The sequence below is a fragment of the Colobus angolensis genome, unplaced genomic scaffold (genome assembly GCF_000951035.1).
Source record: "Colobus angolensis palliatus isolate OR3802 unplaced genomic scaffold, Cang.pa_1.0 Scaffold21, whole genome shotgun sequence".
NCBI classification, from domain to species: Eukaryota; Metazoa; Chordata; class Mammalia; order Primates; family Cercopithecidae; genus Colobus; species Colobus angolensis.
In genome coordinates, this window is record NW_012115266.1 from 4,462,766 (window position 1) to 4,484,386 (window position 21,621).

The 21,621-nt window shown below is 59.5% G+C and overlaps 1 protein-coding gene across 1 annotated transcript; it reads right to left on the minus strand.

The window, feature by feature from the left end:
- Positions 1-274: 274 nt before the first annotated feature.
- PCNXL3 (pecanex-like 3 (Drosophila)) lies at positions 275-21,621 on the minus strand. Its single transcript, XM_011942496.1, has 35 exons — positions 21,427-21,621; positions 20,887-21,074; positions 20,553-20,652; positions 20,391-20,430; positions 20,194-20,289; positions 18,834-19,961; positions 18,255-18,378; positions 17,983-18,161; positions 17,486-17,576; positions 16,955-17,090; positions 15,549-15,670; positions 14,282-14,435; positions 13,964-13,996; positions 13,555-13,726; positions 13,341-13,451; positions 12,907-12,998; positions 12,643-12,752; positions 12,382-12,487; positions 12,148-12,240; positions 11,838-11,988; positions 10,840-10,984; positions 10,332-10,509; positions 9,225-9,333; positions 8,980-9,109; positions 8,513-8,571; positions 8,199-8,414; positions 7,334-7,587; positions 3,357-3,587; positions 3,072-3,175; positions 2,591-2,738; positions 2,262-2,492; positions 1,906-2,180; positions 1,401-1,534; positions 1,019-1,317; positions 275-942 (listed from the first exon to the last, which is right to left on the minus strand). The coding sequence occupies exons 1-35, from the start codon at positions 21,577-21,579 to the stop codon at positions 742-744; spliced, it is 6,093 nt and encodes a 2,030-aa protein (XP_011797886.1). The 5' UTR covers positions 21,580-21,621; the 3' UTR covers positions 275-741.

Genomic DNA, 21,621 nt, shown 5'->3' on the forward strand with positions numbered 1-21,621 from the left:
GCCAAGGACAAGCCTGATAAATGTAGGAGCCACCAGACCTGGAAGTCTCTGGCCATATGGTGGGAAATGGCAGGCAATACCCTTCAGATAAAGGCTTGAAAAGGGAGCAGTCCTGCGGGGAAGAGGACCCGGTTCTACCTGAACCCCACCTTGGTCTGCCCTTGATATCTACCAGACTTCAGCCCCACATCCTTCACCCGTGTGCTTGTCCATCCCAACTTGGCCACCCATACTATCATGTACCCATTCCTAGGTAGAAAAAGAAACTGCCAACCAAAATCAAAAATAGTGTTATTAATTCTGATGTCTCCGAAGCACAAAAAAAAAAAAAAAAAAAAAAGAACCAAAAAAAAAAAAGGAAATAAAGAAACCACCCTTCCCACACTTCAGGCCCCAGGTCCAGGCCAAGGGGCCACCCCTGCAGTCAGTGCGGGCCCAGGGGCTGAGGTGGTCCTGACCACGGGCTCCAAGAGGGACCAGCCCATGGTTTGGCTCTTAGGGTCTGGCTGGGAGGCTGACTGCCTCCATCTGGGTAGCCCAGGCCCTGGACTGGGGATGAGAGAGATCAGGGGTCAAGGTCAGAGGTCTGGGTCATTCAGTTTTGGTACTCTGGCCAAGGCAGCCAGAGGTCAGGGTTCAGACATGGAGGCCAAAGCCACTCAGTTCTGGGGTCCAGCAGAGAGGCAGCAGAGCAGGTCCGTTACTGAGTCCTAGGAGGAAGTCCAGTGGGCGCCACATAGCTCAGTACTGGTGTTCCAGCAGAGGCTGGGCGGCCGGGCTCTCACGCTCCTCAACAGGGGCAGGCCAGTCGCCCGGGGCACCCATAGGTGTGCCACTCTCAGGGGCACTGCTGTCCAAGCAAGGAATGTCCTGGGCAGCTCTGGGGGGTGAGGCCTCAGTGCTGACATCCGGGCTGAGGCTGAGGCTGAGGTCTAGAGGCGCCTGGGGGAGGGGAGAGAGGTTGGCAGATGAGCAGGCCTTAGCCTTCTGCGACCCAACCCTCCCACAGGTGCCTTACCTGAGATTTGGGGGTACCTCCTTTGGGGCTACCTGAGGCTGGCTCCCCATCAGATCCTCCCAGCCCCTTCCGGCCCCCCAGGCTCCACTTCCCACTGGGGCCCTCAGAACTGAGGAGACCAGGGCCAGCGGGCCGTGAAGACCGGGGACCCTCTGTGGGGGTAGGCGATGCAGGGGGTGGTCCAGGGAGCCGAGGGGGAGGCCACTGCAGCAGAGGTGGGGGCCGCCCATCACCAGAGCCACTCAGGGAGGGCCGCGGCCCCCAGCCAGGGCCTGGTGGGAGGGGTTGGTCACCATTGCCTGTAGGAGACAGATAAGACAGCAGAGACCTCAGCTGGGCTGCACTTCTCACCCACGGGTTCAGCCCAGCCTCGCCTGCTCACCTGCCGTGTTCTCAGGCGTGGGGTGTGCCATGGGGGGGTTATTGCTGAGGGAGGTCAGACCACCGCCCCCGCTACAGTCTGAATCATCCACGTTCCCGCCACTATTGCAGCCGGCACCACAGCCCTTGTGAAGCCTGGGGGTGGGGAGGTAGAAAAGGGATCAGGAGAGACATGGCTGAGGCCAGAGTCCTCACAAGCATGAATCCTCAGCCCTAGGACAAGTCATCTAATACCTCTGAGCCCCAGGATCGTCCCCTCTTAAGAAGCTGCCACCTACTTTGCAGAGTCTTTTGAGGGTGCGTTGTCCACAGTGCTTGACGGCTAAAGGCCACTGTTAGCTCTGGGGGTAAGGTGACGTCTAGGAGGGGCAGGTCAGCTCTGGGAGGGGGTCATCTCTTGGGATTCAAGCCCTGGCTCTAGCACGTCCTCCCTCTGAGACCCAGGAGGGAGGTACTGCACCTCAGCTTCCTCCCGTGCCACACGTCACCCCTTCCTGAGGCCTCACCTCTCCCAGCTGCGCAGGAGCCAGCGGGCAATGGCACCCAGGCTGATGGGGCCACCCCACAGTGCCCGTAGCTGGGGGTGGCTGCCAGCCAGGGAGGTGGTGAGAGGCGACACGTAGATGGGGTAGCCCAGCGGCTGGTCACAGGAGGAGTTGATCATGTTGCGAAGCGCCTGCTTGGCATTCTGGATGCTGCCACGCTCAGGATTGCGGTTGCGCAGGAACACCAGCTCCTGCTGCTGCCCGGCCCACAGGCCGCGCACGCACTCCCGGTTCACCTGAGAGCCACATGCCAGGGTCAGGGGACTGGCCCAAGGGGTTTTGGGGGCAGGGCTTAGGGCAGGTGGGGCCGGCCCAACCTTGATGACTCGGAAGCTGAGGTGGCGCCGGTTGAGCATGATGATCTTGTACTCATCAGAGGCATCATCCAGGACGTGGCGCAGCGCCAGCAGGGAGGGCGTGTTGCTGAGGATGGCGCTGCGCCATGCCGGGTCACCCTCATGTGAGATGACCAGCCGCTCCTCGTTGGCCGCAATGGCATCGTATAGGGCTGCTGGCTCCTCATATTCATCTGGGGACGTGAAGTGGTCCTGGTAGGGAGGGCAGGGGACTGGGGTCAGTGGCCCCTGCCCTGGAGAGAGGCTTCGTTCCCCACCTGCCCATGCTGCTGGGCACACCCCTCCCCCACCTGGTGAAGCTTGAGGGCCATGCGAACCCCAGGCGCCACGACGCGGTGAAGCAGGTCCATGTCGGCAAAGACCCACTCGTCGCGTGGGGAGGTGATGCGAAAATCCCCCTTGAACAGGGCGTGCAGGCCGTAGAGGAAGGGCTCCAGGCTAAGTGGGAAGAAGAACAGGGAGGGGAAAGAGAGGGGTGTCGAAGACCCAGGGGTAAGGCTTCAGAGTGATCCAAGCAGAGGCCTTTCCTCACGCTGGGCCTCAGTTTCCCCATCTTGACAAAGAGGCCAATCTCTGCCCATGTCTCTCACAGAGCGCTGAGGAGCAGGCAAGGTCATGACCCGGAAGCGCCCTGCCCATGGGAGAAGAGGTACCCCAATAGGAAGGGCCACTGCAGTTTCTGTGGCCACTGCGGCCAGAGACCACAGGGCTCTTTGTGGAGGAGGTGGGGTGGGGACGGCAGTAGGTCCAGTGGGACACCCAAGCACTCACCTTGCAGACATGCTGTGAGAAGCTGTCCCCAGGGCCCGGCGGCCCAGCACACATAGGCCAAAACACAGCGTGACCAGCGGGGAGTTCCAATCCTGGTCCACGGGCTGTGGCATAAGGACCCCCGTCCCAGAGCCCAGCTCAGACCTGGGACAGGGAACTTGGAGTGGGGGCTGGGGCCCAGGCCAAGGGAGGCTCAGAGTGAGAGGAAACCAAATAGGGAGAAGGGAAGCAGGGAAGCCCAGGTCCCACAGCCCCAGGTGGCAGCCTCAGGTAGTGGAGCCTGACCTGGCTGCGCCGGGAGGCACAGTACTGGATCCACTCGAGGTGCACTGCGCAGAAGGAGGGCAGCGAGAGGCCAGACAGGCGGAGGTCATAGTCCTCATCCACACTCAGAGAGAAGGTGGGATCCGAGTCGGCATAGCCGGGCGCCCGCACAGGCCTCAGGGCTGCCGCGATGCCCTCGTGGCTGAGCCACGCCTCCAGCTTTGGTGAGCGGCTCACGTAGTAGATGATGCTCTGGGAGAGGAGGGGCAGGTGTCAGGCCGGGGTCCCAGCCCTGGCCACTGGAGGAGAAAGCATGGAGGTTCAGAGGCTCCTCCCCAACACCAAGCTGAAGTCTGCTTTCTGGGATGCCCCGCTCCTAAAGCCGTCTCAGCTCTCAAGAGCAACTAGGCAAGTTGGCTCCTTCCCCTAAGCCAGGGAGGAGTAGCAACAAAGTCACCAGGAAGCAGCCACTTACAGAGTGGTAAGTCCTGTGCTGGAGCCAGCACTCACAGGAAGCATCTGCCTGCCTCTGACCCAGAATATGCCGTTTATATGAGAAATATGAGGCTCAGACAGATGGCAGCCCCTGAGAACAAGATCATCATGCTCAACCTTTACCACCTCAGCTTCCAAGCCATCAAGGTGGGAATGGCCCCACCTGCCCTGAACCCTGTCCCCCACCCGCCTCGGGCCGGCCCCGACCCTGGGGTGAGGCCCTCAGGTGAACCTTCAGTGCCTGTGCAGCCTGTGGGCGGGGCAACAGCAGGGGCTGGTGTTGCTGCACAAACAGAACCCCGAGCGAGGGAGCATCCCCGAGTGAGGGAGCATCCCCGAGTGAGGGAGCATCCAAACGTCACATGGGCAGGGGGCGGGGAGCGAGGCGGGCAGGACAGACTGAACTGCAATCTGAACACCAGACCTTCCCCATCATGACATTGTGGGATCCAGATCTCGGGGCCGGAAGAGCAGACTGTAGTAGTGGGCCTGCCTCAGAGCGCCTGGGTCACAGATCCCTTTAGGCAGCTGGAGCATGAGACATTCAGGCCTCACCTCAGAAAGAAGCCACAAGCACACCTGGCACCCAAAGCTGGGGGCTCCTGGACCTCTTGTTAAAAGGCCCTGTTGGTTATAAGCAGGGGTTGGGGCAAATGTACAGGAGCAAATGTACAGGGCAAATGTACCAGAGCTGCTAAAAAGACCCAGAAAAGAAAAGCTTTGGCCAGGCAGGGTGGCTCACACTTGTAATCCCAGCACTTCGGGAGGCAGAGTTGGGAGGATCGCTTGAACCCAGGAGTTCAAGACCAGCCTGGACAACATAGCGAAACCCCATCTCTACAAAAAATACAAACAGCCGGGCGCGGTGGCTCAAGCCCGTAATCCCAGCACTTTGGGAGGCCGAGACAGGCGGATCATGAGGTCAAGAGATCGAGACCATCCTGGCTAACATGGTGAAACCCCGTCTCTACCAAAAAAAAAAATACAAAAAACTAGCCGGGCGAGGTGGCGGGCGCCTGTAGTCCCAGCTACCTGGAAGGCTGAGGCAGGAGAATGGCGTAAACCCGGGAGGCGGAGCTTGCAGTGAGCTGAGATCTGGCCACTGCACTCCAGCCTGGGCCACAGAACCAGACTCCGTCTCAAAAAAAAAAAAAAAAATACAAACATTAGCCAGACGTGGTGGTGCACGCCTGTAGTCCCAGCTACCTGGGAGGTTGAGGTGGGAGGATTGCTTGAACCTGGGAGGTGGACATTGCAGTGAGCCCAGATGGCGCCACTGCACTCCAGCCTGGACAACAGAATGAGACCTTGTTTCAAAAAAAAAAAAAGAAAGAAAGAAAAAACAAAAGTTTCAGGGACAGGGGGAGGAGCTGGCCTGGCACATATCAGGTGCTTGGTTAACTTTCACCAGCGCCATCCTTTTCTCTGACACAACACTCACAGTCATCTCGGGAGGAAACTGAAGACGGGGCAATACCAGCAGCGGCTCCGCCCGTGAGCGTTCACTGCAAGCTGGGCTCTGCCCAAGGTGCTTCCCGGGAAGCACTGCCCGGACTCCGTGCAGCCTCAAGCCATGGTGCCTTTTCCTACTCTTGCGGTGTTTCCCAGCTGCAGGAGCAGGTGTGAGAGCCCAGTGACCCCCACGAGAAGGGCAAAGCTAACAGGAGGGGCTCTGCCCCGACTGGCCAACCTCGAAGGCTGGAAAGGACCTATTCCTGCAGCTGAGACACTTCCCCAAATGCACTAAGCTCTCCAGCACACCCGCCTCCCCCCGCCCCACCCCCGGCAGCCCTGACTTGTCCTTCCAAGTTTCACCCTCAGTCCACATCCTCAGCGGAGCCACCCCAGGTCCTCCAAGCATTTCCTCCAGACTCAAATTCTGCCCAGCCTTTGAGGCAGCCTTAGATGTGGCAAGTCAGCTTCCCCATGGGACAAGAGACCTGGCTGGGCACATCTCAACCTGCTGGCCCTGGCCTGGCAGGCACAGCGGGGCAATCTGGGCAAGCGCACCTCTCTCAAGATGGGACCAGAAGGTAGACTGGGCCATCACCTCTGGGTGACCTGGGACTGGGAATGTCCCTCTCTAGACACAGCCTTCTTCTTGATGAAAGGGGGGTGGTCTCACAAATCCTTGCCTAGGAGTGGCTGGGAGGGCAGAAGGAATGACAAAGAAATGACAGCTCCTCTAATACGTGGTGTGGACAGGACGTCCTTTAGAGAAGGACAGCCATCGGCGCGTGAAACTGCTGCAGAGAGAACCTAGGTGGCAGGTGGCAGGCTCACCTGGGCCCCAATAGGCCACCCCTCGAGCCCAACATAGGGAGTGCCAAGGCAGATCCTAAGAAGGCATGTGGGAGCCTGGACTGTGACCAGCAGGCCACCCCACTCCCAGTACCCTTATTCTGGGCACCACAAGCCTCAAATTTGTTTTTTTCTTTCCTTTTGTTTTTTGAGATAGTCTTGCTCTGTCGCCCAGGCTGGAGTACAGTAGCACGATCTTGGCTCACTGCAACCTCAGCCTCCCAGGTTCAAGCGATTCTTCTGTCTCAGCCTCCTGAGTAGCTGGGATTACAGGCACCCACCATCACACCCACCTAATTTTTTTGTATTTTTAGTAGAGATGGGGTTTCGCCACACTGAACAGGCTAGTCTCAAACTCTTGACCTCAAGAGATCTACCTGCCTCGGCCTCCCAAAGTGCTGGGATTACAGGCATAAGCCACCAGGCCTGGCCAAGTCTCAACATTTCTGCCATCTCAGAGAACTACAATAACCCCCACTTCTCAAGGGGTAAGCTGAGGCACACAGAGAAGAAACATTCCAGGCTGATCAGAACCCCCATTCCAGGGCTCCTTATGCACCCCACATTGCCTCAGCAACCCCCACCATCCCCAAGAGGTCTCAAGATCCTCAGGCCTGGCTCAGAGCCCCCAGGCTGAGGCAGGAAAGCTCCGTGGCTCAGAGGGCTGGCCCGGGTTCAAAGCCTGGCTTGGCCACTTTCTTCAGATTCTGGAACCTCTGCAAGCCAACTTCCACATCTGTGAGACAACAGGGCCCCTCTCAAAGAGTAAGGGGACTCTACCCAGCTCAGGAGAGATGTCCAGCATAGCGCCCACCCAAGGCAAATGCTACTGCTCAGGCAGCCGCTCCCATGACGATCATTAACGCAACCACTGCTAGCTCTACCACTGCTCTGTGCTGGGTGAGCTGGGGGCAGGGGGCAGGTGGTTTCAAAGGCTGGCCTCTGCAACTGCCCACCTGCCCCATACTCACTGCCCAAAGCAAGCCTTCCTTGCCTGGAAACCTATCAGAGCCATATGGGCATAGAGGCCCTTGTCACTTGAGGTCTGGCAGTGGCACCTCGGGGGACACTTAAATTCTGAGGCCTTGGCTTCCCTTGGACAAAACAGGTTTCCAACAACCCAGAAAGGGGTCCTGGGGCCTGTGGTCAGCGAGCGCTCACCAGCAGGGGCCCTGCTGCCCGGCCGCGCCTGCCCGCCGTACCTTGACATAGTAGGTGATGAGGATCTTGCGGAGGTCGAAGACCTGCAGCATGGAGGCAGCGTTATTGTCACTGATGCTATAGCCCTCCAGCACGTACTTGCTGGCCGTCACCTCCCAGGCCAGCCAGCGCTGCCCGAAGGCGGCATTGAAGGACAGGACCCGTGGCAGGTGGCCGGGTTCGCAGCAGCAGCAGCCCTCGTCCTCCTCCACGCCCTCGGTGATGGCCTCCACCTCGCGCTGCTGGCAGTAAGTGCCTGTGGGGGAGGGGTGTGCAGTCAGGGGCCGCAAGAACAATCCCTACCCGCCCCGTCCTGGGAGAGTGACCAACATGGCATCAGAGGCCTGTTGCCATTCACCCCCCTGGACGCCAGGGGAGTCAACCTTATTGGATGCCAACATTCACAAAGGAGAGCCTGCCTGTCCCCTTCCAACTCCCAGCATCCAAGGGCAGGGCAGGAGGGAGCAGGGACACAGGGTCTGCCCCTCTGCACTCTTTGGGCATTCAACACACGTCTTCTTGAGAGGAAGGAGCTGGCTCGCTCATGGCGCCCAATCCGTGGGCCAAGCCTGAGACCACAGAGCAGGCTGGGCATGAGAACTCAGGCCTCCAGGCCCAGGCCCTTACTGCAGTGACCTGTAGAGTCACTGGGACCTAAAGCTGGGGCAGGCACAGGGCTTGGCCAAGAGACCCTGCCACCTCATTGCTCAGACTGGAAAATGCGGCCCAGGGAGGAGTGCCTTGCCCAAGGTCACCTGCCAGCCTGGGCAGAGCTAGACTGGACCTCACTCGCATGTGCTATTGAATGCAGCTCCCATGTCAGGCCCAAGCTGTGTCTGCCCACCCGAGCCTGGTCCTGCGGCTCACCCCGGAACTCAAGGCCACGCAGCTGGAAGGTGACGAGGCCATTGCCAACCTCGATGAGGTGCACCAGGGCGTTGAGGTAGTCGGAGGCCAGGACGAAGCAGTCACCAGGGCCGTAGTTGCCCCAGCGACCCAGCGCCAGGTCCCCACACAGCGTGTGCTGCAGCGAACGCGCCAGGTGCTCGTAGAAGATGGAGTTGAGGTTGTTGTCATCAGCGCCTAGGACCCAGAACAGACAGGCAAACGGACAAAGTGACGAGTTAGCGAGGCTCCTGGGAGGCCCTGCCCTAAAGCCCCTTGGATGGCTGGGTACACACCTGGGTTCCGGTCCAGCTGTGTGACCAGGCGGGTGTTGGAATGATCCACACGTTTAGTGCTGTTCAGAGAGAGAGCAACAAGGCAGTTGGCCGAGAAGGTGAAGAGAGGGTGCACCCTGCTCATGCTCTCCCTGTGCCACAAGGCCAACGCCATCCAGAACAGCCCCGTTATGTAGGCAGATGAGGAGACGGAGGCTCAGGGACATGAAGGGACTCACGCAGGACACACAGCCAGGAAGCAGGGAGGCTGGGCTCATCCCCAGACCCCACCATCCCCAAGCTGTGAGCCTGAGGCCTTGGCCTGGTGCAGGCTCTGCCCGCATGAGATCCACCACCTCAAGTGTCCCCACTGTGCCCAAGCCCTCCCATACCTGCTGTGGGCCCCTCTGTGGGTGGCCTCCAGCCTGGGCTCCACACCCCTCCCTTCCTGTCCTGCTGGGCGTGCTCCCGCCTCCTGTGAGACTCACTTGTAGTCACGCTCCCAGAACTTGAGGGGCCGAGCATAGGACATGATGAAGACGGCGCTGCCCAGCAGCGGGTTGAGAGGTGTGGAGAAGAGCCCCGAGAGCAGGGCCTGGACGAACAGCATGGCCGAGTCTGAGCCACAGTCAAGGAGGCAGCGGGCAACAGGACCTCCCGGCCCCCCACTACCCCCCACTGCCCCAGGCCACAGCCCTCCCTACACAACCCCACCCAAAAACAGGCCGGATACGTGGCACGGCAAAGGGCTGGGCAAAGGCGTGGAAAGCCGAGCCCCAGGTGATCTGCCAGGGCGCGATGTAGGTCAGCACGAAACGCAGCTTGTACAGCAGGTCCCACAGCTGGCAGGGCCAACAGGGAGAAGAAAAAAGACATGCAGGGTCACTCATGGAAGCCCCTGGATGCCAGGCCCCATTCAGAGGCTTGGGTCATCCCACTGGGGCCAAGCTCAAGATCACTGCCAGCCCTTGTGCTCTGGACATGGCTCAAGGCACCTAACACCATTAGCAACCCCTGCCTGAGCTCTAAGGGGCAGTGGCCACTTAGTTCACACAAGTACCCTGTGAGCTTCTTATTCCTATTGCTGGCCCCATTTCACAGATGGGAAAGTTGAAGTTCAGAGAAGACACAGAATGTAAATGACCTCCTCAGGTCATGCCGCTAAGTCACTGGTGAGGCTGAAGCTGGACTATAGTACTGAAAGTTGAGGAGAGCCATAGCCCCGCCCTTAGAGGGTACGCAGTGTGGATGCCCACCATCCTGGGCCAGGCCAGAAAACAAGAACAGAATGTTCACATGAGGGAGAAAAAGGCTCAGGCCTGCCTGGGTTCCAGGTACCACTGCTGGCCTCCAGTAGAGTGCAAGAGAATGGTCCTTAGTTCAAAGAGCCCCCCCAAGCCCTGGCAATGTCACAGCCAGCAGAGCACCTATACACTCCAAGGCACTAGGAGCTTCCGAAACTCAGCTCTGACTGCTCTGGATCCAGGGTGGCAAAGGGGTGCAGAATTCAGAGGTTTGCATCCAGAGGGTAAGGCCAGGTCCTGACTACCCTAACCATTTCTGAGGAGGTGGTCGTGGAGTCAGACAGGCCTGGGTTCAAATCCTGGCTGACCACCAATTGTCTGAAAACCTGAGGCAAGTCCCTCAACCTCCTTCAGCCTCAGCTTCCTTTCTGTAGAGGGCGGAAGTAACCCCTTCCTTGAGAAGCTGCTGCAAAGGCCCATGGGGCTGATACAGAGCGGTGGCTATAGGCCCTCAGGAAATTCTCTTCCCACTCAGACAGAAGTTGGCTCTGCTCCCACTGGGCAGCCTGGCGTCTGGGCCACAGCCACCAGCTCACCTTGCTGCAAAGCAGGGACATGAGGAAGTAGTCAAGCAGAAAGCCCTGGGAGAGGCGCGGGTAGTCGAAGTGGAAGAGCAGGACAGTGAAGGCCAACGTCAGGTACTGCTGTGGAGGGCAGCAGAAGGCTGAGCGCAGCAGCTTCAGCCCAGCCACGGTCATCAGCAGCGCCCGGCAGCTGTGGGCAAGGGGCAGGCATCAGGTGCTTGGTAGGGGACCAGGGACAGTGGGTATAGGTGTCCCATCCCTTGCCTACTCTGGCCGGAGAGCAACCCCTGGCCTCTGCTCTGCCGGGCTGACCCCTGCTCTTTTGGGCCCGTGACTCTTAGTCCCTGCTCTTCCAAAGGGAGTGGTGGGAACACATTTGCTTTTGAATAGGCAACACTTCTCCTGCTTTAGCTTGCTGAGCAACCTTAGACGTGACCCATTCCCTCTCTAGGCCTCAGTTTCCCCACGGATCAAAAGGGAAAGTAGGTGATGGGATCGTTGAGGGTGGGGTGGTCCTCACTAGAGGCAGTACTTGTCCGGGTGGCTGACGACTGTGTGGGCATCCACCGTGAGGGCGTTGAGCACCACGGCTGGGTAGATGAGGTACTTCTCTACGCACTGCAGGCCAGCATACAGCTTCTCAAACCACATCACCTGGGCAGCACCTGTGTGCAGAGGCCGGGACTCAGTACCTGGCTTCCACACACCCACCTTCCCTGTGGAAGTCCTTCCCTAGGAGGGCAGGCTGTGCTGTCCTGAGTCCCCAGAGACTCTCGGGGGAGGGCTGATCTGTGGCAGCTCAAATGAGAGCAACGAGCCCCAGCAGGGAAAGGGCTCCACATGCCACTTAGCACATCGAGGCTTGCTTTATGGTGGGTGCTCTGCCCTGCTTTGCTGTCTGCAAAAACAAGGCCAATGATGAAATCGCAAACACCCACGTACAGCAGGCTGGCTAGGGCCTGACTGCACAGTGAGCCCGTGAGCTGGGCCCTTCTAAAGGGCAGATCCCTCGGTTCAGGCTGGTTGTAGCCACAGAGGGATGCCGGTCCGGGAGGCAGAATCTTCTGTCATTTAAGAAAAACTCAAGAAACATGGATCTTCACATCTCAGATCAAGATGCTAAAATACAGGCTCCAGGATTTTTAAAAAACTGTTACACAGCCCAGTAAAAATGTGCTCCAGGCAGCTCTGGTCCATTGATGACCAGTGTTTAATTCTGGACACGAGATCCCTTCAGGGCCCTGGGGTTCTAATTCTTCCATCTCCTCACAGACAGCAAGGAGGGCGGGACCAGGGCAACGCAGGCAAGGGAAGGGCACAGCAGGGCACGGGGAGAAGAGTAGGTGGAGAGCGCAGCAGGGCAACACGGACACAGAGGGCAGGGAGGGTGCAGAAAGGGTAGTGTGGGCAGTGAGTGCCCCCTGCTGGCACTTCTGAGCTGAGAGGACCACAGCTCTCACCAGCCAGGCTGCAGCCTGAACCACTGCCCAGGCCTGGCCATCAGGGGCGGGAACTCACCACGCACTTCATACTGGCTGTACTCCAGCGGCTTCAGCACAGGCTGTGACAGGCAGAACCAGGGCAGCTGTTTGCGGAGTTGTGGCAGCAAGTAATGTGTGAAGAAGCCCACGGCCCCAGCCAGTGCGTACAACACGAAACCCAGCACCGACTGCAGGAGGGAGAGGCCAGAGGCTCAGCTGACGGGAGCAGACCAAGGGGCCACAGAGGGCCACCTGGCACAGGCCGGGGAGGGGCTGCCCAGGGTGCTCAGATCGAGCAGGCTCCCACCAAGACAGTGAGAGGCAGCGGCGGCCCATGCCACACAAACCTTCAGGGCAATAAAGACGGTGCTGGCACTGATGGCGAAGGTGAGCACGGCGATAACCACACACATCACCAGGTCGGAGTGCAAGACCTCACGCTGCAGGGCCAGGAGAGACACTCAGCTGCCCGGCCAGGAGAGACACTCAGCTGCCCAGCAGCCCAGGTTGGACATGCACCTCCCAGTACCCCCAGAATCTGTCACCACCTCCCCACAGAATCCCACCCCCCGCCCCCTCACCACTGACTGGCGCATCTTGTCCGGCAAGGGGTCCGGGGGCTCGGCCCGGGCTGTCTCCAAGCTGCGCTCCTCCAGCTCAGGGAAGAGCTTGCTCCGGATCAGAGACCTGGGGGTGAGGAAGAGTCAGGAGGAGGACGCCTCTTCTTCTCCCCGGCCCCAGTCACAGGCACATGCACAGACACAAACCCCTACTGTGCAGACACAAACACACGACCCGGAGTACACACACCAGCGCGAGCACAGGCGCGTGCGGGAACCCACCAGAGCACAGTGGGGTCGCTGCTCTGCCGGCTCAGGTGGTAGGACAGCGCCACCAGGAGGCCACAGAAGACTGAGAAGAGGACAGGGACGTGCTGCTCTGGCCACGGAGTCTGGGAAGAGAATCCATGCTGGTCAAGGGAGGTGAGGTAAGCATGGGGTCCGGGCTGCCCCCATGTGAGAAGCCACTGCTGAGCCCAGTTCACAGCCCCGCCCCAACCACCCCTACGCACCGCAGCATGCCCCCACCTCGAAAGCCACCCCTACCTTGATGGCCCCAAGGCAGAAGCCGTAGAGTAGGGCAGCGGCCAGCAGGCTGCGGGAGAGGCTGAAGACTGCCGTGAGCGGGCTGGTGGCGGCTGTGTGGAAGGGAGAAGTACAGCCCAGCTCTCACCTGCAGGTACCCACCTCAACCCTAGCCCCACTTCCCCTCAACTCCCAGAGGCTGGCCTCCCTGGAACGGCACCCCCAGTCCACTGCTCTCTGTTGCTCCAAGCCCCAAGGGGCCTTCAGAGCTTCCAAGATTCTCAGATTTAAACCACTTGCCTGGGGAGGGAAGGAGAGAGGAGAGGGCGGAAACCTTGAGCCTGCAGTACAGATGTGGGAGAAGGTTCCGCAAGTGTGGAGCCAAGGACCCAATCCGAGGGCCCTCCTGGGCCTCCGCACGGACCCCTCCCCTGAACCACCTGTGGGCATCATACCTGTGCCCCCGAAGCCGTGCATATCTATTTGCTCCAGCAGGTACATGAGGCAGGTGTTGACCTGGGGCAGGAGGCCCAGGAGGAAGACGAAGGGGAAGCACAGGGTGAACACTGGCAGGGAGGGACACGAAGGCCCGGTCAGCCTGCTGGCTTCCCGTGGCCCGCCCTCGGGGACTCACTCTCCTGGGCCACCTCATCTCTGCCCCAGCCTCACCAGTGGCCACGTCTCGGGCACAGAAGAAGAAGGAGGCGGAGAAAAGCGTGAGGCCATAGAGGGAGACAGGTGGGAAGGGCTGAGCTGAGCCCAGGGCGTCCAGCAGCCAGATGAGCAGACAGCAGATGCAGAAGTAGACAGGCCGGCTGTACGCGATCACCCAGTTGTGGCCCTGAGGGGTCAGCGCATGAGGAGCTGGGTCTCCCCCACTGGCCACGCCTCTGGCACATGCACACACTCAAGGGCCCCAGGCCTGGCCCTGGGTCCAAGCTGGAGAGCCTGGCCAGGTGCGGGCGATGGAGGTGAGGGATGAGGGAGCCCCAGCCCTCCATGCCCTACCCTCCTCCCCACCTGGTCTCAGCCCCTCCTGGGGCCTCCTGGCCAGAGGCGCTGCTCCATGGGTACTCACGTGCATGGGGGACGCCGCATCAGGCTGGACGCTCTGGAAGAGACAGGGCTACGTTGGCAACTAGAGCCGATGCCCACGGGATGGTCAGAGGCCCCGGACCTGTTCAGCTCCACCACTAGGCAGTTATGAGTGACCAGGTCAGGCCCCCGAACTGTCCTGAGCCTCAGTTTTCTTGTTTGTAAAAGAGCTGGCCGGCTCTAGGGAATCTTAGGCAAATTATCTACCTTTTAGCTTATAATCCTTAAAACTGAAGTGGTGGGAAGGGCAATCTGGGGGAAAAGCTGGGTGCGGAAGGAAACACAGGGAGCCCAGCCTGACCTTCAGTAGGGAGTACTGGCAGGAGGCGATGACCAGGCAGAACTGGAAGACCCAGATGTCGGTGAAGAAGCCCTTGAGCAGCAGCAGGTAGCCCAGGAAGGCCACAAGGCTGCTCAGGCCCACGCCGAAGATGTTCTCCAGTACTCCCCGCGTCCTGCAGGGACAGCCGAGTCAGCGCGTGCCTGTCTGGCCTCACCTTCCAGTGGGGCAGTGGGGGAGATGGACCTTACCCTAAAGGCCCAGCTCTGGGACCCTGCCCATGCCAGACCCTTGTATTCTGACGATGCAAACACCTATAACTTTGAGGATGCGGCCCGGCAGCACCTGTTCCAGAGACCATTGTATTGCTCTCTCCTTCCCAATCTTTGCCCACTCTGGACATTGAGGGCTGAGAGCTCAGGGTGCTGTCACTCCCGGGATTCACCCATCCCCAGCTGAGGCTGAGTTAACTGCACGTGGCTACATCATGCATGCTATCTCGGGCGTGCAACGCTATGCACATGGGACCAGCACCCAGTCGCTGTATCTAGAGAAACCCAAATGGATGGGAAGCCACATGGGCTCTAGGCCCAGGTTCTCTACAACGGGCAAGTCATCTGACTTCTCTATCAGATTTTCTGGGACTCGGTGTCCCCTCTGAGAAATGGGAAAGGTGAGATAACTGGTCTGTGAGCTCTTCTAGGTTACAGCACTCAATTTTCAAATCAACAGAAGCTAATACAAAAAAGTGAACAGGACGGCTGGGAGTGGGGTCTCCCGCCTGTAATCCCAGTACTTTGGGAGGCCGAGGCAGGTGGATCACGAGGTCAGGAGATTGAGACCATCCTGGCTAACACTGTGAAACCCCATCTCTACTTAAAAAAAAAAAATTTAGCCAGGCGTGGTGGTGGGTGCCTGTAGTCCCAGCTACTTGGGAGGCTGAGGCAGGAGAATGGCGTGAACCCGGGAGGCGGAGCTTGCAGTGAGCTGAGGTCACGCCACTGCACTCCAGCCTGGGCGACAGAGAGAGACTCTGTCTCAAAAACAGAGTTTTTTTCAGCAGGACTTTGGAATAGACAGATTTCATACAGCACCACCCACTTGGCTACCCCTTTACACCACAAATGAACCATAGGAACCACCACTACAGACTCCAGCCAACAACACGCCCTCAGCTTCCCCCGAGTCAGGCTCTCTGCTGCCTGCCTGCCTCCACAGGTAGAGAGTCTGGGGAGCCAAGGTCCAGGGGTTTTCCAAGAATTGGGGGCCAAGGCTGCAGGACACTCACCGGTCCAGCAGAGCCAGCAAGGCAAGCCGCTCGTAGCGCACAGAGGTCCAGCGGCCGGGGAGAAGCCAGTACTTATAGCTATGCTGGGCCCGGGGTGGCGCTTCCTCCATCAGCGTCTGCTCCTGGGATTCGTGCAGGGAGTCCTGGTCCAGCAGGTCAAACTGCAGTCCCCACAGCCGCGGCCGTCAGCCCCGCCACCCCACACACGGTCTACTGTTACCCCCCTTCAGCACACCAGCCTGGCTGACCATTTCCATCAGCACATAAAGGCCCCCGTCTAGCGGCCCCAGACTCCACCCGAACCCTTCATCCCAAAGGGCTCCTCCTCTCTCCAGGTTTCCAGGATGTGGCCCGATGGCTGCAGGGGCTGCCTAGAGTCAGCAGTTCCCACGCCTGTCTTCCCCAGTCAGGCAGACTCTCCCACCTCTTCTGAAGCTCAAGGAAATCCACTTGTCCTTTGGGACCTGGCACAAATGCTACCCTCCTCCCAGACAGGGCCTGTCACTGTCACTCTGACTACCCCATCCGAGAGTACATACAGAGCTCAGCCTTGAGGACAGGCCTAGGTGCCAACGCCAGCCCTGAGGCCCTGGGCACATGACTTGACCTCTCTCATTTGTTGTATCCTTCACTCAACAAGCACTTGTGGGGCCCCAGCTATGGGCCCGGCTCTGCACTGGGCTCCAAGGATAAAACAGAGAACCTGAGGCACACAGCCGTTCCCTCTGGAGGCGGCCGCTGGCCACGATTCCACTCAACATGGTTACGAGGAAGAAATGAACCAGAAGGGAGCAGATGGGAGCTTCTGGGGGCTACTCAACCTATCTGTGGCCTTGAGGGTCAGGTGCCGGGTACGCTTTCATGATCATTTTTTAAACTCTGAGATGGTGTTTTATGCATTCTTAGCACTTCTGCTGTTAATAGATTAAGCACATAAATTTACTGTCCAAATTGTGATGTTCTTAAGAGCAACAGAGAACACTGTTTATGACTATACTGAGACAAGAAATGTTAACAGAGAGCACTCCAGCATCCACATGTGCACAGTGCACGCAGGGTAGCACAGTCACCACAGGGTCCCTGCTTGCCAGCAGAACGCCGCCACTTCCACAAGTATCATCATTAACACCCACAGCCCCTGTTTACCGTGGGCTCCTCCAGAATTAGGAATATACTCCTGAGGCATTCATAGAATAAACAAATAATTGACTTCTCCAGCCATTCAGACTCAGAGTCTCTGCCAGCATGAAAGGTCAAGACATTCAGAGTAGGGCCCCTGGAGCCCTCACTCAGCACAGCCCATCCCTCCTGGGGCGCCTGGGCAAGCTCTCTATACAAGCCAGACTCAGTGATCTGCCCACCCCATCATGCCCCACTGGCACGGCCCTTCCCCGGCCGCTCCTCACCTCTGGGATCTCCAGGGGCACCCGGCGCACCTGCATGCCCTGCAGAACCACAGGCCTCGGCTGCAGCAGGTTCAGGCCGCCTGTGGCCTCAGGGACATCAGCTGAGTGGAAGCTGGAGGAATGTGAGTGTCGGTCCCTGTGAGAACAGCAGCCATCAGGATCCCACGATAGGCAAGCCCTGGGGCTGGGTGGGGTCAAAGTCAAGGCCAGGCAGGTGGGGCAGTCTATGCCGAGACCAACCAGGACCCAAGGGACAAAAGTGCTGGGGTCAGGTGGCAGAAGTGCCTCCCTCCCAGGCCCTGGCCCGAGTGTTGAGGCTGTGCCCTGAGCTTCCTAGAAACTTCCTGCCTGGAGTGTCATGGAGCCAGGGACCCGAGGAGGTCTGTCCTTTGCTGCTCCCCATCCTCCCCCTGCAGGTCTGAGCTGCCTCTGCCAACTCAGCAGGAAGAGAGCTAACTCCAGGCTCAGGGAACTGCCCAGAGATGCAGGCCACCAAGACAACGGCCTGGGAGGCCAGGCTTGGGAACTCACCAGACTCCATTAGCTGCCTGCTCCCCTTGCTGCCCTACAGGGTTCTCGTAGCCGCCTCCAGCCAGACCAAAGGTGTAGGAACGCCGCACACCTGGGGCGGGGTATGGGAGATGATGCAGCGTGGCAGAGACAGGAGCACCAAGGCCCGGCTCATGTGGGCACCAGACCCATCAAATGAGGCAGAACCCTGTGCTGTGTCCTCTGAGAGGGCAGCCCAGCCTCTGGACAGGAAAGGGCCTACAGGTCAAGAGCCTGGGCGCAGCAATCACCTGCCCTGGCTTTAGATCTCCCCTGTACTGCAGGCTGAGCCTCCATTTCCTCATCAGCAGAGAAAAAGACGACACAGACACCGTGCCTCAGAGCGGCTGCAAGGCTGATGTCTGGCAGAATTAGCAGAGTACCTGCCACAGGGCTGAGCAAGCACCACTGCTGGGAGGACTCAGGCTGTTGGGGGAGGGCAGGGAAGCACTGGGCCAACGGGCTTGGGGAAGGCTCACCGCTCTCATCGTAGAAATAGTGCACAGCACCCTCAGAGGTGTCATCAAAGGTGCAGGCCTCATGCACATTGGCACCGGCCCGGGTGAGCAACAGTGAAGAGGCGAAATGCAGCGCAGAGGGCAGAGTCAGTGCCCGGGAGTGAGAGGCAGCCCGGCCCCGCTGAGCCTCCTGCAGGCTGCTGGAGAGGGTCAGCCCCAGGTCAGCGCCAGTTAGAGCTCGTGGGCCCTCCCCGGCCCCTGGTGCCCCTCGGCCCAGCCGGCAGGGTGCTCACCTGGGAGGCGAGCCCATGACAGAGGCTGGAGGGGTGGGGTTGCTGCCTGCATTGTGGCGTCTCCGAATGGCCTGGGTCCGCCTCACACTGCTTGAGCGGTCCCGCCTGCCACTCTCCTCAGCTGCTGCCCAGAGAGAGGTCCCCAAGCGTGAGTGACAGATGCTCAGACAGGGCTAGGGGAGTAAGGCTGGAGATGGTGCTCCGCCAGGAAGCTAAAAGCCTGGTACAACCATGCCCCGGCTCGGGCCCAGCCAGGTCACACAGCCCCATACTCAGTTTCCTTACTTTCAAACAAGGATGACACTGATCTGCCCTGCCCCGCCCCACTGGTGGTGGGAGGATGAGTGTGGATGATGAGAGTCCTCAGGGGACAGAGATTCAGGTGCTAACCAAAGATGTGAAGGCAGGTGGCTGAGCCCATGTCTAAGAGATTCGGCAGACAATGTCAATCATCACCAAGCCCACGTCCGTTTGCTGCCTACGACAGACACTGACCACGTCCACTTTTACCTGCCCTTTGCCCAAACCCAAGCTCGTAGCTCACGTCCCCCAGCCCCTGCCTCTAGAGCCAGTACTCACCTCCCCCCACGGCACCTTCTTCCTGCAGCTCCCCCCGCCAGCCGGGCTGGTTGGCAGCAGGTCCCCTTCGGGCCTCAGCAGGCAGCACAGCAGGCTCACCAGCAGCCTGCTCCACCCCAACCTGGGCCTCCAGCTCGGCCTTGGAGCCAGCCAGTGGGGGCCTCAGAACATCACCCCCAGCCCCATCCATGCTCAGCACTCGGGCATGTGTTTTAGCGCTGGCGGTACTAGGCGTCCGCTGGGTCCCATATGGCCGCTTTGGGGGCACAGCAGTTCCCTCCTCAGCCCCATGGGGGGCTCTCCGCTTTCGAGGTCCCCCTGCTGCACCCCGGGAGCTCTCAGGGGAGTAGCAGGAAGTAGAAGAGGAGCTGTCAGTACTGTAGCGGCGCTGCGATCGGAGACTGGAGGCTGGACTCAGTTCACTGCCCTCGCTGGTGTCTTCATCCTCAAAGAAGGCCCCACCTTCAAGCAGGGGCCGTCGAGGGGCACGGCCAGGTGGAGAGTGTCTTCGCAGGGGTGGCTGCTGTTTGCTAGGCCGTAGCAGGGCCAAGTCCTTGGGCCGCACAACCAGGAGCGGCTCAGCCAGGCCCGGTGGTGTCCCTGCTCCAATGACCGTGTCAAAGGAACGCAGTGTGTCATCTGAGGGGACCCCGGCGTCTGGCGAGGCGGGCAGCTCAGCCTCAGAGGGTGGGTCTGTGTCGCTGCCCTCAGGGGCTGGTCCCCCTGGGGGGCTGTCCAGATGGGTGGAGTTGGTCTTCTCACTCTTAAAGCTGCTCAATGTCTCCCTATCAGTGCCGCTGAAGCAAGAGTCTGAGGAGCCCGCTTTCTGGGGCGTGGGCTCCCCTGAGCCCCGCCGGTCAAGGGGCTGATAGCCACCTGCCCCCCTGCGTTGCTCCCGTCGACTGCTGGTCCTCACCAGGGCCCGGTCAGGCCGGGTCAGGGTCAGGAAGCTCTTGCTCAGCTCCTGGCTGAGGCTCCCCTTCAGGAGGGGGCTCATGGGAGTGTCAGCCATGCTGCTCTCACTCCAGGGCGCTCCATCTCCAGCCAGGGGAGAAGGCTCTGAAGAGTCTGTACTGGGAAGAGAGGGGTCTGGGACAGCCCCTGGAGGCGTCTGGGGGAGGTCTCCAACTGCCAGAAGAATGGGAGACAGAAAATGAGAAAAAGGGTTTTCTGCAAAAGAAACTAGTGGTAAGGGGGGTCTTATGCCCTGTACTTTTCCTCAGAGCCCAGCCACAGCAGCACACTGGGGAGGTCCCACAGAGGAATACAGAGGAGACCCAGGATGGAGCCAAAGTTGAGGGGATTCAATGACAAAACAGCTGGTCTAGCCCACAAGCCTCGGCCCATAAGGCCCACGCACTCAGTTTCTCCTGCGAGCTGAGCTTCAGCATCTCTCGGTCGGCAGAGGTCACGATCACATTGTTGCTGCCCTGCTCCCGCACCAGCTCCTTGATGTCTGCAACCACGGCCCCAGAGGTGTCAGCAGGACCCCTTGGCACAGCATGCCAGCCCCTGTTCCACAGCACTATGCTCCAACCCTGAAGAGCAGCCACCTACCTCTGAGGGGCCCAGAGTCTTCCATTCGGGGCAGCAGCTCCTGAGAAGACAGAGAGAGGCGTGAAGGAGCAAACAAGGCAAGAAGTAGGCTCAGGACGCACCCACAGTAGGGACTGGCTCGTGGAGGAACAGGAGGACACGCTCAAGTCCAGGCCCACTCACCGAGACCTGGTTGAAGCCAAACACAGAGTGCTGGGAGCTGCAGCGCACTGGGGGTGTGGAACTGACTTTCCGGAACACTGTCATCTCCACTCCGGGGTCCCTGGCAGTGAAAAACAACAGCAGCTTTGAGTTAACCTCTCCTCTGTGTATGCTACTTCCATCTTTGTCACTGCTTCTTCTTCAGAAATCACTGTACAATTCCAGGGCTAACACAAGACAAGTGTTCATATTCACTCAGAGAGCCAATGTTCCCTAAGTCCCTACTCCACCCTGCAAGATTCAGGCCCAGGCACCAAAACCCCTCAATCCCCAGCACAGTCCCTACCCCACCCACCTGGGTGGATTGCTGTCCCCCTGGGCAGGCTCTTCCTCCAGCTCCCCCATGGTAGAGCTGCGCTTCTCCACGATCTCGCCCTGGTCAAACATGGCATGCAGCCGATAGTTGACGGTCTTGATGGCAGCAAAGATGACAGCCACCACAAGGCAGTACACGCCGGCCACCATCAAGCTGGGAGGCAAGACCTGAAGATGAAAGTAAACCAGGTCCCTTTTCACAAAACCTTGCCGCTACAGGATGTAGCTGCCATCGTCGTCATGGCTGGGATTCAGACTCACTAGAAAACGTCACCTCTGCACACAAGCACTACACAGCCCTCGGCAAGGAGCTCTGTCTTCTGTTTAGCTGGATGAGATTAAGTGTGGGGCTCAAGGTCACGCGATCCAAGAAAGGTAGCCTTTGGCCTCTTCCACACAGACCCAAACTCTGCAGTGATTCCTCTCTCTCCACGTCCCAGAGCCCAAGGCACGGCCCCGAATCCCTGCCAGGCTGCCCTCCCTCTCCCGGCTGGAGTTACAGGTGGCCGTGGCGTCTCACCATGTACAGCAAGAAGGGAAAGATGAGCAGGAAGATCCAAACATAGAGGTGAAAGCAGTTGGAGAAGGTGCTCTGGTGCGGGTCGAAGAACCAACCGCCGGTGAGCGAGGCCCACACCCCCTGGCGCAGGATCTGCAACACCTGCGACCCCATGGCCCCGCCGCTGCTGCGCGCGCCCCACTCCCGGGACCCTCA